The 15,152-nt window shown below is 34.7% G+C and overlaps 1 protein-coding gene across 2 annotated transcripts in view; it reads left to right on the forward strand.

The window, feature by feature from the left end:
• The window catches only part of ANAPC4 (anaphase promoting complex subunit 4), a 44,970-nt gene extending 34,640 nt beyond the window's left edge, over positions 1 to 10,330 (forward strand). For both annotated transcript variants that reach the window (XM_077136532.1, XM_077136533.1), the window contains 9 exons: positions 1,296 to 1,389; positions 3,932 to 4,029; positions 4,593 to 4,654; positions 4,736 to 4,774; positions 5,358 to 5,459; positions 6,484 to 6,558; positions 8,475 to 8,648; positions 9,376 to 9,499; positions 9,978 to 10,330. In XM_077136532.1, coding sequence (XP_076992647.1) covers positions 1,296 to 1,389; positions 3,932 to 4,029; positions 4,593 to 4,654; positions 4,736 to 4,774; positions 5,358 to 5,459; positions 6,484 to 6,558; positions 8,475 to 8,648; positions 9,376 to 9,499; positions 9,978 to 10,205 — 996 coding nt within the window. In that variant the 3' untranslated portion in view covers positions 10,206 to 10,330. The remainder of the gene's footprint in view (positions 1 to 1,295; positions 1,390 to 3,931; positions 4,030 to 4,592; positions 4,655 to 4,735; positions 4,775 to 5,357; positions 5,460 to 6,483; positions 6,559 to 8,474; positions 8,649 to 9,375; positions 9,500 to 9,977) is intronic.
• Positions 10,331 to 15,152: the final 4,822 nt, after the last annotated feature.

The following is a 15,152-nucleotide window of genomic DNA, read 5'->3' on the forward strand; positions in this document are numbered from 1 at the left end:
TTACACTTTGAATGGCTCTTTTTAAATATCATGCATTGGTTATTTGGAAAATGCTGGTTCATTGAATTATGCAGATCTGCTAAATGCTGGCACTTTTCTTCATACACTATTCAAAAGTCAGATTTTGTCACGGTCACCACCAGTGTTATCAGAAAAGTCTTTTAAGTGTTGGAATGCTGTCAAACACCTTGACAGATACAGGTTTTCCAAAATTCTGATTCTGCTTTAAATTTAAATTTTATTATTGGCAACAAATACTCTCACCTGTTTTGCTTAAAGTGATAGGTTCCCTCTGTTACTTTTGAGAAAATGTCTGCCAGATTCCAGAGTATGAATAATCATTGTTTGTCAGTTGTTCTTTCAAGTAAAAATGGAATTCCATTTTAAAAAAGTAGCTAATTTAACTTGCAATTAAAACAGTTTCATAAGTGCTTTTCCTAAAGGTAACATTATTACTTTGGTATACAGCAAAAGAGTTTTATATGTATTTCCCATTAGTATCACACAGCATATTAAAAAGATTTGTACTCAAGAGTTGAGATTTAATGAAACAATAATTTTAACAGCTTTATCCAAGGTCAGTGAAAGGGCAAGTATGTGTGTGTTTAAAAATGCAGTGATTAGGGCAGGCAATGGTGGCGCAGTGGCAGAGTTCTCAGCTGCCTTGCTGGAGGCCCAGGTTCGATTCCCGGTGCCCGCCCATGTGAAAAAAAAAAAAGAAAAAGAAAAATGCAGTGATTACTAGTATGATTTAGGTCACTACCTTGACCCTGGCAAAGACACCAGCAGTATTTCCCATCAATGCTTTTGCACTATCAATGCATATGTCAACACAGTGAAACCGGCAAATAACTTCTTATTATCATTTAAAAATAATATTGACCTCCTGGATCCCTGAATACATCTTGGGGACTCCCCAGGGTTCCATGCACTATAGAGTGTATTGACAGTTTGAAACTTGTAAAACTAATTTATAACTTACATATATATTCGATTCCTGGAGCCTGCTCATGTCAAAAAAAAAAAATTACATATATAAAACTAAAATATGGTTCATGGAAATAGAACATAAAATTTAAACTAAATATATGATCTCTGATCTTTTAGTACTTTCCAGTTTGTTTAGTTGCTTGGTAGTGAGCACATTTTGGTCACCTTACTTAGAATGATACTAATGTACTTTCAGAAGACTTGACAGTCAAATAGAATATCATAGTGAGTAGAAAAATATTAAATATAAACTTTTTTAGAGCCCAATACTTTTGGTTTTCTAGTTTTTAATTCTTTATTTCTAGTACTTGAAAGATGAAGATGATGATCTTGTTTCACCACCTAACACAGAAGGAAATCAGTGGTATGACTTTCTTCAAAATAGTAGCCACCTTAAAGGTATTTCATATATCGTGTAGACTTTAACCATACTTAAATTTACTTGAGACCTGGTCTTCTGTAGATCCGCTAACAGTTTTACTAAACACTTACGAAATACTTACTTGAGTTATTTAGGCTTATTTTTTGTGTGACTAGAGAGACAGCAAAATAACTAATAGTGGATGGCATTATCAGGATAGAAAACATTCTGAAATTAGCTGTGATATAAGATTGCTTATGTTTAAGTCTTCTTATATTGTTGGCTTTGTACCATAAAAATAATAGGGGAATGGGGGAGTATAAAGCCTACTAGTAAGAAAAGTCTATTTTACCAATTTCAGTTTATCCCTAAAAATATGATGATGTTTATCTGAATTTTCCTGAGGTTGTAGCATTTTTGTGTACTTCATATGCCTTTTATTCTCCAGGGCCTTAAATGTTAATATAGTAAAACTTTATTTATCCGGCATTAAGGGGATACAACAAAATATAGCAGCCATCAAATATTTCAAAACTTTTAGCCATTTTAGATGAAAATATTTTTAAAGCAAGTTTTCTTTGCTTTCTCTAACAGTAATCTGCCCACAAATGAGCAATTTCTTGGATCCTTGAGGGTGGGATGCACTAATATCTTACATTTATGGAGTGCTTATTCTGTACCACACACATGTATTGCCTCTTTTAATACTCATAAGCACCTATGGGGTAGGGAATTGCAATCTCCATTTTACTAATGAGGAGGCTGCAGGTTAGAGAAGGCCCAGAATCGCACAAGCTAGTAAAGTGTTGGGACTAGGATTCTACTAACTTCAAAGCCTGGTTTTTAACTGGCAGTAATAATCTCTGCCACTTCTATTTGTTTTTTGCTTATATGAATGAATGAATGGGGGAAGGTGGGAATTCTCTGAGGCCCAGAACTCTGTTATGGCACTTTTGTTTTAACCCTAAAAGTCCAAATTGTTTTTTAGAGCGGTATCTATTTTGTATTGCTTCAGAGTGTTTATTAAGATCATTAGAGGTGCATTGATGCAAATTGACTACTGAATGGAGTATGAAAAGAAAGCTATGGCTGACTCATCTCATATACTGTAATCTATCTAAGAATATCTAAGGAGTAAGGAGGAACACCAGGGGAGGGCTGTTTGCAATGTACCAAGGAGTGATGGCACCTGGACCTGTCATTGTATGTGCTAATAGCAGTCCTAGGAACTTTGTTGGATTATGGAGGTCCTACTCTCTCTCTCTTTTTTTTTCCCCACATCTTCTATGTCTGAATCGGAAAGGCCTGATCTTAGTTATAGGTATCATGTTTAACTAAGGTGCCCTTCAGATTAACTGCATTTAGTAAATGCTCAAGGTTTAGCTAGTATGTGAGTTTAGACAGACTCATCAAGCTCTCAGTTTCTAGTCCAATATGAAGTACCAGCTACCATTTTGGAACTATTAAGAAAACATCGATAGAGTTTGTTTCCAACACAGCAAAAAATCAAATGCTAAATACTTGACACGTGTACTTTATTAAGGTGCATTAGAGAATCAGTAACATAGTGGGTGAGAGTGGGGGCTTTAGAAGCTGACTTCTGGGTTGGAATCTTGCTCTACAACTTTCTGGTAGTGTAGAGTCGCTTAACCTCTCTGTGCCCTAGTTTTCTTATCTGTAAAATGAGGCTGTCTCCCTCAAAGAGCTATTGTAAAGATTAAATATATCATTCTAGATAAAGCCCTTAGAATAGTGCCTGCCAAGTAGGAAGCAGTCAGTAGATATTAGCAGTTTATTATCAGTGGAGGTTTTCTACACATAGAATCTTTTGTCCATTGGGAGCTTAAAATGCTAATATGATTAATATTCATTTTATACTGCATTGTTATGATACGAGATGTTTTATGTAAGAAGAAACTTGCAGAACACAGTGGAAGGGGCAGGGGGGCTTTGGAGTCAGATTTGGGTTTGATTCATAGATCTAGATTCTTATCACTTTCATACTGGGCAATTGCCTAATGTCCCTAGGCCAAATTTTTTTTACATCTGTAAATTGGAGAGTCTTAGGTTTACTTTGTAGGGCTATTGTAAGAAATAGAGAAAATGTAGAATAGTAGATGGTCAGTAAATGCTAAATTATTACTTTCTTTCTTCTGATAAAGCAGGCTTTTCATACATAAAGGATCTTATTTACATAGAGTTAGGTTTTTTGGCCCCTGTTTTTGTTTTTAGTATAATCACTCTTCCAGAAAGAGTGGACTGCTGTTGTTCCATTGTGGCAAGAATAGAAACGAATGAACTTTATTTCGTTATATGGTTATCAAATCATTCTTTTCTTATAACCAATGGAAATATACCATAGGATTATGGTGAGAGAAGTTGAATAAAGAATGATAAGTTGTTAGGGCTAGGCTTTCAGTCAGTGTAGTCACATTAGTGGGCTGGCACATGGGGCCGATGAAAGCCAGTAGTCCATGTTCATTTTTACTGAGGTTGTGTGCAGATATCATGAGCTTGGCCCTAAAAAATGTTTTCCTAATCATCTATAGCTTTTTTTTTTCTGTTTTTGTTTGAAACCAGAAAGTCCTTTGCTGTTTCCTTATTATCCTCGAAAATCATTGCATTTTGTGAAAAGGCGGATGGAGAACATTATTGATCATTGTTTGCAAAAGCCAGCAGTAAGTTTGAAAGAGACACATGTTTTTGTATAGGAGTAAGAGTATCTACAATATTCTTACTTATGTATAATCACAATTATTAGAATGAACCACATGGAAATGCTGATATTTAATTTCTTTTGATTTACAGAAATGGCAATTTCACAAGTAATTAATTTGTTTTATTGTTAGTTTCTTACCTAAATAAAAAGAAAAGAAATACAGGATTATTGAAAGTGTTGACATCTTGAGAATTTTACTTGTTCTTCCTAAAGCAAACTCTCTATAAAGAGTGGTAATCTCGGAGCTGATGCATCTCATGCTTACTAACGAAGCATGGACATTGGAGGTGAGCCCAGAGGAGGCAGTTCTTACCTGCCATGCTCTTCTCTCGGTCCCTTTCAGCTCAGATTTTCTCCCTCTTTTTCTTGCTGATATAATTGTCATTAAAGTTTCTTGTGTGAAAGTTTGATGATATACATGATATTTTACTGGGTTTGAACAGGACCCTCAAGTCACTTTCTGTAGATGTTTATCTGTGTATGTATATGTTCTAGTTTTATTTTTAAATCTTACTTTTATAGGATGTAATTGGAAAATCGATGAATCAAGCAGTCTGTATTCCACTATATAAAGATGCTAGAAGGTAATTGTGATTACTTTTTGTGTAGTATAATTCATCAACAAATTTAAATTTTTCTTAATTTTTTCCACTTTTTTGTTTCAGTGTGGACTCTACCCGTCGATTGTTCAAATTTCCTTTTCTGTAAGTGTGTTTTTCTCCCTATCTTATATAAACAATGCTGTTTTGTTCTAAGTATCAGTAGCTATTACCATGTGTTTAAAAAAATTTTTTTTTATTGAGAAATCTCCGTACACATGCAGTTCAACCATATTATACAATTAATGGCTCCCAGTATCATCACATAATTGTATGTTCTTCACCATGATCATTTATAGAACATTTGCATCAATCCAGAAGAAAGAAAGAACTCATATATCTCATCCCCTTACCATTCCCTCTTGCTGATCCACAGTATTTCAGTCTATCCAATTTTTATCCTTTGTCTCCCCCTATTATTTATTTATTTTTGTCCTTATGTTTTTTACTCATCTGTCCATACCCTGGATAAAAGGGCATCAGACCAAGACTTTCACAATCACATAGTCACATTGTAAAAGCTATATGGTTATTTATACAGTCTTCTTCCAGAATCAAGGCTACTGGAACATAGTTCAGCAGTTTCAAGTACTTCTCTCTAGCCACTCCAATACACCATAAACTAAAAGGGATTTCTATCCACAGAGAAGATATTTCTATGTTTTGACCTTATTTTTTTTTTCCTTAGGTGGAATAATAAAACTTCAAATCTGCATTATCTTCTTTTTACTATTTTAGAAGATTCACTTTATAAAATGTGCATCTTAAGGAGACATACTGATATTTCCCAGTAAGTAGTAGTCTAAAGTTTTTTTTTTTTTTTTTTTTTTTTTTAAGGGAAGGAAAGACAGAGAAGGAAGGAAGGATGGAAGGAAGGAAGGGAGGTAGAAAGGGAAACATTTTTAAACATTTTCTTGTTTTATTATATTTTGTTTGTTTGTTTGTTTTTTTTACATGGGCTGGGGCCGGGAATCGAACCGGGGTCCTCCGGCACGGCAGGCAAGCACTCTTGCCCGCTGAGCCACCGCGGCCCAGTAGTCTAAAGTTTTCTGAATCAAAGAGATGAGATTTTATTATTTCTAATAATAAAACATCCTTCCTTCCATCCCAAATTTCAGGTTTTAGTTGAACAGATAAACCCTGCTTCTAGCTACCCTGTGACTTTAGACTTGTCACTTAACTTTCTCAGTATTAGTTTTCACATCATTAAAATGTTATGCTGAATGAGGAAGCTACATGATCACTTCTAATTCTAGATTATTTAACATTGTCATCATTTTAGAGTTAGGAAGAATACTGTGGAAGAAAACTTAGGACTACATTACATCTCATGAATTTTTAGGAGTTCAAACTATACTTTGGGGTACCTTATAGAAAGGATTTTTATCTCAGTTTGTTTGCCCATCCACTTCTCTTGAAAATCCAAAGCAAAAGTCCTGAAAAACAAATCATTCAGGTGGCCAGTAGTATCTTAAATAGATTTAAATCTGAATTTGAAGGAAGTTTTTTGATACCAAGATGAAGCCAAGGAGAAATATTTTGGTTGTTCCAAATGCCCTTAATTTTATAAGATATCTGACTACTTTGGTGACCAAGATTTAAACCACATTGTAATTTTGATGTTAGGTTTATCTACTTAGGTGTTTTAAGTAAATTAGTTATCAGTTTTATAGAGTGAGAGAAGTAGTATTTTTGTATGGGATTTGGTACTGGGTAAATTACTAACACTGGCAGTCATATTCTTACAAGCATTTAGATTATTGGCTATCCAGGTTGTTCCACTAAGTCTCTTTTTTTCCCCTTCTTTCTTCAAGATCTGTAAGTAATGGACTAATTGCTATTAAATTTGGGAGCTTCACCTATGCCACAACTGAAAAAGTGAGAAGAAGGTAAATCTCAACTCTTGTTTGGATGAAATATATATGTACATATGTTATGTGTTTATGTTTAATGAATGCAATTATAGAAATAGAGTCAGACTCAGTAAAGTGATGATAAAGGTAGAAGGACTTTGCCACTTGCTATGTAGGGGCAGGATTCTTTATTTTTTATAGAGATAATGTCTTGATTACAATTGAATAGGCCGTTACTGCTCTGAGGAAATTTATGTAGTATAATTTCTTACAATTAATAGTTATGAGTTCTCTGTCTCCTAGGAAAATATGGATTCCAAGGGGCAGATGGCTTGGGCTGAAGTGCTTGTTATAACCAAAACAAATGTTGGGTATCATCACTGATTTGAGATTTTCTTAGGGTATAAAAGGATAACAATACCTAAGCCATCCCTGAGGCTTTGCAGGGGGAAAAGTTGTCACTAATCATAGACTGATCCTTTTCTCACTTGCTTTTCCTTACATAGAAATAGTTTTATGATAAAGTCTTTGGAGGACTTATCTTTTTATGTGTGTAAAATCTCAATTTTATTTCCCTGCACCTATTAGAAATCAGTATAGTTAACTCTGTTTACCCAAAGTGTATATAAGACATCATTTATAGAATTTTGACAGGCTTTTTTTTTTTTTAAACATGGGCAGGCACCGGGAAACAACCCGGGTCTCTGACATGGCAGGTGAGAACTCTGCTGAGCTACTGTGGCCCACCCCCGGCAGGCTTTTGATGTCCATTTATGTCAAGAATTTCCTGGAATTGTGAACTAACTCCACAGATTTTCTTTTTTTCATGATTACCTAGTTTTGTTTTGTTTTGTTTTTTAACTTTTTTTATTGTATAATATAGCATATATATAAAGCAAAAAAAGAAAAAAACAATAGTTTTCAAAGCACTCTTTAACAAGTAGTTACAGGACAGATCCCAGAGTTTGTCATGGGCTACCATAACATCCTCTCAGATTTTTCCTTCTAACTCCTCCAGAATATTGGAGGCTAGAAGGAATATATATATTTTTTATCATTACTTTTTTTCTTTTTTGTGAAAAATAACATATATAAAAAAGCAATAAATTTCAAGGCACAGGACAACAGTTAGTTGTAGAGCATATTTTAGAGTTTGGCATGGGTTACAATTCCACAATTTTAGACTTTACTTCTAGCTGCTCTAAGATACTGGAGACTAAAATATCAGTGTAATGATTCAGTAATCATACTCATTTGTTAAACCCTACCTTCTCTGTACAACTCCACTATCACCTTTGATCTTTCCATCCCTTTCTTTAGAGGTATTTGGCCTATGGCTATTCTAACTTTTTCGTGTTGGAAGGGGCTGTCACTAATATAGGGTTGGGAGATGGAACTAGCTGATGTTCTGGAAAGACTGGCCCCTCTGGGTTCTAGGACTTATCTGGTCCATCCAGGGACCCATCTGGATGTTGTAAGTTTCTGGAAAGCTGCCCTAGTGCATAGAACCTTTCTAGGATCTCATATATTGCCCTAGGTGTTCTTTAGGATTGACTGGAATGGTTTGGGTTGGGATTTGGTAAGTTATGATAGGTAGCAATGTCTAACTGAAGTTTGGGTAAGAGCAGCCTCCTGAGTAGCCTCTCAGCTGTATTTGAACTCTCTCAGCCACTGATACATTATTTGTTACACTTCTTTTCCCCTTTTGGTTAGGATGGCATTGTATGATTACCTCATTTTAAGACCTAACTATGCTTGTGAATAACCAGTACAACAGCTAATTGTATTTTTAGTGCAAACTAGCAGCAGATTTTAAATATTACTATGAAGAATGTCACTTGATCTTTTTTACCATCATGTTTTCTGCTTGGTGCCATTATAATGTTATACATATAGTATTTTCTCAGTAGTGATGTGCATGTTTGCTATAACTAAACTTGTTTCAATTCTAGCACCTACAGTTGTTTAGATGCACAGTTTTATGATGATGAAACTGTAACAGTCGTCCTTAAAGACACAGTAGGACGTGAAGGAAGAGACAGACTCTTGGTGCAGTTGCCGTTGTCTTTAGTATATAACAGTGAGGATGCTGCAGATTATCAGTTCAGTGGGACTTACTCTACAAGGTATGTATTCATTCATGGCTAAAAATCTTCCTTATATATACGTTAAACACTTTTAATGTACATTATAGGTTCTGATGTTTTAGATAATGGCTATTTAGTTACCAGGAATAGCCATAAAGTCAGCTGAGCAGAAATAAAAATACTCCTATTTTTTATTCAGCAAATACTGGCTTCAACTGTCTTTTTTCCTTTTGCTTTCTTTTTTTCATGATTACCTATTTTTTTTTGTTTTTGTTTTTAACTTTTTTTGTATTTGCTGGAACAAGATAAGGAATTATTGGGGTGGGAACCGGGGCTTTCTTTTAGTTCTGTTTTCAAGGGAGCATGAATTTGTAGTAGAATTAATTATTTTAGATTTGCCTTTCGTGTTTCCTTTCCAGAATTAGGACCTTAGTATCCACATGGAGAGTACGTGGCCAAATCTACCAGATAACTTTTGTTGACTGAGGTTTAAGTAACCAAATTCCTTCTCTAATTTAAAAATGAGTTCAATTGCTTTTCTTGAAAGGGAATCAAAACTTTACTAAGATGATATTCTGCCTACTTGAAATTGCAGTATTTTTAATGAAATGTAGTATTACTGTTTTTTAATAAAGTGAGCTGATAGAATTATATTGGTAACAGAAAGTGAGTTGAAGTTGAACTGATAGTTGTCCCTCATGTCACCTGGTGAACAAGGGAGAAGATCCCCTTTTCATTTCTGGGTTCATTTCTTTTCCTGGTTTAGGCTGGATGAACAACGTAATGCTATTCCCACACGTATCATGCATTTTGAGAAGCATTGGAGATTGCTGGAAAGTATGAAAGCACAGTATGTTGCTGGGAATGGTTTTCGAAAAGTGTCCTGTGTGGTAAGTCTATACAGATTGTTGACTAACTAAAAATAACAAAGGGAAGTGGTATTGCTTCTATGAAGTCTTCATTAAATACGTGATGTATGAGATCCCTTCCATGTAAAAATTTTGTGATTTACAGTGTTTATTGATTATGAACATATAGTGGCCTTAGCTAGTTTATCTTGTTCTAAGAAAGCTTACTAAGTAATTACTAACAATCTGGACCTTAGTAGTCATGAAACTGTCACTGTTGTATATGGAGATCCTTTTATACAAAATAAAAGCTGAGTTTAGTGATTTTGTTGAAACTTGGGGGAATTTAACTTTCCATAAAGCCATTCTTTAACTCGAGCCTCTGATTTATCATTCTTTATATATAATGTATATAAAATGTATATATATAATATTTAAAAATATATCACATATACAGTTGTATATAAATAATGTTAAGTCATTGCTTAAAAAATTCTTTGTGTGGCCTTTTCTTCTGTAGTTAAGCTCAAATCTCCGTCATGTGAGAGTATTTGAGATGGACATAGATGATGAGTGGGAGCTCGATGAGTCTTCAGATGAAGAGGAGGAAGCCAGTAATAAGCCTGTAAAAATCAAGGAGGAAGTGTTGTCCGAGCCAGAGGCAGAGGGCCAACAAACCAGTACTGCTGTTTTAACTCCTGAGATAGTAATTAAAGTGGAAAAACTCGAGCCAGAGCTAGATTCATAATCTAGGTTGTCATTATTTTGTATGTCCTCATTATGTCAAAAAGGAAATAGACTAAGATACCTTGTTATCACTTTAAATTTTCTTTGTGTGACAAAGAAATAAACAATAAATTTTATTTTCTTTTATTCTGTTTCATCTTTCTTAGTCACTGTGATAGACTTTCTTTTTTGCTGAGGTTTCTTTTTAATACTGTGTGCAGATCTAGTGTTTAAAGAAGATAAAATAAATGGGAGGAAAAAATTCAATCTTTTTTGTCAAAAGGTAGGTATCAGGAATTCATTTATATGTCAGGAAGAAATTACATTTAAATAGTCATTCTTCACTGGAAATTTTGATGCATTTAGTATTCTAAGAATTTAGACAACTAAATTTATCATTTATTCCTATTTTTCCATCATCTCCTTCTAGTTCATTTCAGGTCCCCAGAAAAGTATGTTTTCAAAGTAAATTGTAAATTATACTGATTTACTGGAATGCTTATGGACACTTTTTTTTATTATTTAAATAGCAGAACGGTGCTTGATACCCTACATGATTTTCCTCCCTTTCTCATTTTGTTATTGTATTTGAGCTCCAAATTCTTTTTGGATAATTCTTTGAATTCTCAGTATTTAGATGTGTCTTTTTCACTGTTCAGAGCTGATCAGTGATATATAGTAGTCATCTATTGGTTGACTCTTTGGGAATATTAGAGATATGGGTCAAAGAGACATAATTTAGCATTAGTGTGAAGGGATACTGTTGATTTCCTAATGTTTATTCCTAAAGTAGAATAGTATCCTCATGTGACTCTCAAAATTTCTACTTTATGTATGAGTTTTAATATTAGTTCCTTGAAATGAAAGAGTCACTGTTTAAAATTTTAAATATCTTTAGGCAGGAAGATAACCAGGTGCATGGGTAACTGCAGAATTCCCATGTTGTTGGGCTGTTTTTTAGTAGATAATTATTACCCTTGGGCTTTAGGTACATATCCCTCAGGTATCTCATTTGGTCTGGTCTTTTTGGGTTTTGAAGGGAAAACTAAAGAGAAGCCACTGTTTTGCATATGAGTCTGGAGTTGAGAACTTTAATCTTCAGGAGCGTTGGCCTGCAGCCTTCAATGCCATGATCTAAATATTTATTGACAGTTGGCCAGTGTGCATGGCATACTGCAGAATGCCTTGAGTTAACTTTTGTGAGCATGGAAGGTGAACTGTTGAATGCATTAATGAGAAATTGTAGGTTGTTAGGTATGTAGAACATTTTTGTATCACACAAATTTGCCACATAACTTTTAAATAATTTTGGTAGATATTAGGCAAGTAATTATAGATTATTCTTAGAATGAGTTACAATTTTACAATAAGCAGTTCTCCATTAGAAAGTAATTTATCCCATGTAACTTCAGTATTAAATTTATTAAGATTTTTTACTATGTACATATTTGTTTTCTGGGATTCCAGCGGAGGGATAAATGGAAACTAAGACTCCTAGACTCTTCCCCTATCTGGAACCAGGAATCAGTAACACTTCTATCCTTGTACTGCCTTTCCCTTAAATTTATAGTGTAAATCATTTCTGATTATAGGAAAATGGCTTTTCCATGAATGCTTGAATGTACATGATACATTAAATATTTAGGAACTGGATTTGTATTATATCAAAAGAAAAAGTTTGAACTGATACCAGACTGTCATTTTAAGTTTTAATAGAGAATTTAATTTTCAGTTTATCATTATCGTCTTAAATATGCTATAGGATTCTTCATGTCGGTAGAACAACTTTCTTTTAAATGTTTATAAACAATTTGATTATTATAGACCATGCTTTACTTTTTTTTCTTTATTTTTAAATTAAAAAAATATATAACAACAAACGCAAACATTCTTAATTTATGATCATTCGCTCTACATATATAATCAGTAATACACAATATCATCACATAGTTACATAGTCATCATCATGATCATTTCTTAGAACATTTGCATCAATTCAGAAAAAGAAAACAGAAAAATCCATATGTACCATACCCCTTACCCCTCCCTTTCATTGATCACTAGCATTTCAATCTAAATTTATTTTAACATTTGTTCCCCATTATTTATTTTTATGCCGTATGTTTTACTCGTCTGTTGATAAGGTATATCAGACACAAGGTTTTCATAATCACACAGTCACATTGTGAAAGCTATATCATTATACGATCATCTTCAAGAAGCATGGCTTCTGGAACACAGCTCTGCATCTCCAGGCAGTTCTCTCCAGCCTCTCCATTACATCTTGACTAACAAGGTGATATCTATTTAATGCATAAGAATAACCTCCAGGATAACCTCTTGACTCTGTTTGGAATCTCTCAGGCATTTACACTTTATTTTGTCTCATTTCACTCCCCCCTTTTGGTTGAGAAGGTTTTCTCAATCCCTTGATGCTGAGTCTCAGCTCATTCTAGGATTTCTGTCCCACATTACCAGTAAGGTCCATGCCCCTGGGAGTCGTGTCCCATGTAGCAAGGGGAGGGCAGTGAGTTTGCTTGTTGTGTTGGCTGCAGAGAGAGGCCACATCTGAACAACAAAAGAGGTTCTCTTGGGGGTGACTCTCAGGCCTAATTTTAAGTAGGCTTGACATATCCTTTGTGGGGTTAAGTTTCATGTGAACAAACCCCAAGATTGGGGGCTCAGCCTATTGCTTTGGTTGTCCCCACTGCTTGTGAGAATATTAAGAGTTCAACTTGGGGAAGTTGAATTTTCCCCCTTTCTCACCATTCCCTCAAGGGGATGTTGCAAATACTTTTTTATTCACTGTTCACATCACTCTGGGATTTATTGGGGCATCACTCTGGACAAACCAACAAAATCTCATGCCCTATTCAAGGTTCCATGTACTTATGGTGTTCAATTAAGGTGTCTCCATAAGTTATACTAGGAAATGCAGTAGTCAAAATAGAAATTTTGTACCAAATAAACATTTTTTGCTTTACTCTTACACATAAGTTAAAATTTTAAAATATTAATTACCATCTATTTTCAACACCCTACAGTAATCACATTCCTTTGATCTTCCTCATGCAAAAACATTTTTAAACATGTAAATTTAGTCACTATCATTATACACTCTAGGCATTCCTAGATTATACCATCTCAGTCTTTATCGTCTATCTTTCTTTCTGATTTCATTTGTGCTCCCAGACCTCTTCCCTCTATCATTCTCACATTCAGCTTCATTCAGTATTTTAACATAACTGTATTACAATTAGATAGTATTGTGCTGTCCATTTCTGGGTCTTTACAATCAGTCCTGTTGCATAATCTGTATCCCTTCAGCTCCAATTACCCAATATCTTATCCTATTTTTATCTCCTGATGGTCTCTGTTACCAATGAAATTCTCCAAGTTTATTCACTAATGTCAGTTCATATCAGTGAGACCATACAGTATTTGTCCTTTTGTTTCTGGCTAATCTCACTCAGCATAATGTCTTTAAGGTCCATCCATGTTGTTACATATTTCATAACTTTATTCTATCATATGTATATACCACAGTTTGTTTAGCCACTCTTCTGTTGATGGAGATTTTGGCTGTTTCCATCTCTTGGTAATTGTAAATAATGCTGCTATAAGCATTGGTGTGCAAATGTCCATTTGTGTCATTGCCCTCATGTCCTCTGAGTAGATACCTAACAATGGTATTGCAGGGTCATATGGCAATTCTATACTTAGCTTGCTGAGGAACCGCCAAACTGCCTTCCATAGCAGTTGTACCATTTGACATTCCCACCATCAGTGGATAAGTGTGCCTCTTTCTCCACATCCTCTCCAGCCCTTGTTGTTTTCTGTTTTATTGATAATAGCCATTCTAGTGGGTGTGAGATGATTTCTCATTGTGATTTTGATTTGCATTTCCCTAATAGCCAGGGAATTTGAGCATCTTTTCATGTGCCTTTTAGCCATTTGTATTTCCTCTTCTGAGAAGTGTTTGTTCAAGTCTTTTGCCCATTTTGTAATTGGGTTGTCTGTCTTTTTGTTGTTGAATTGAACAACTCTTTCTGTATTCTGAATACTAGACCTTTATCTGATATATTGTTTCCAAGTATTGTCTCCCATTGTGTAGGCTGTCTTTTTACTTTCTTGATGAAGTTCTTTGATGCACAAAAGTGTTTAATTCTGAGGAGTTCCCATTTCTTTCTTTATTCAGTGCTCATGGTTTGGGTGTAAGGTCTAGGAAACCACCTCCTATTATAAGATTTATAAGATATTTCCCTACATTTTCTTCTAACAGTTTTATGGTCTTAGATCTAATGTTTAGGTCTTTGGTCCATTTTGAGTTAATTTTTGTATAGAGTGTGAGATATGATCCTCTTTCATTCTCTTGCATATGGATATCCAGTTCTCTAGGCACCATTTATTGAAGAGACTGTTCTGTCCCATGTGAGATGGGTTGACTGCTTTATCAAAGACCAATCGTCCATGGATGAGACACTCTATTCTATTCCATTAGTCAGTATATCTATCTTTATGCCAGTACCATAATATTTTGACCACTGTAGCTTCATAATATGCCTTACAGTCAGGTAGCGTGAGACCTCCGACTTCATTTTTCTTTCTCAGGATATATTTAGCTATTCTGGGCACCCTGCCCTTCCAGATAAATTTGGTTATTGGTTTTTCTATTTCTGCAAAGTAAGTTTTTTTGGATTTTAGTTGGTATTGCATTGAATCTATAAATCAATTTAGATAGAACTGACATCTTAACTATATTTAGTCTTCCAATCCATGAACACAGTATGCCCTTCCATCTGTTGCAATCTTTGAGCAACCCTGCGGAATGAAACACACAGACACACGAGACAGACAAGATGACTGCAGCCCCGAAGAGCTTCAGCTGCTTTATTTTATATCCTTTCTCACAGCTCTTTTGCTGACCAAGCCTGCTTTTCAGGATATTACTCCCTACATACAAGAGATA

This window comes from Tamandua tetradactyla, chromosome 19 (assembly GCF_023851605.1).
Source record: "Tamandua tetradactyla isolate mTamTet1 chromosome 19, mTamTet1.pri, whole genome shotgun sequence".
Classification (NCBI taxonomy): Eukaryota; Metazoa; Chordata; class Mammalia; order Pilosa; family Myrmecophagidae; genus Tamandua; species Tamandua tetradactyla.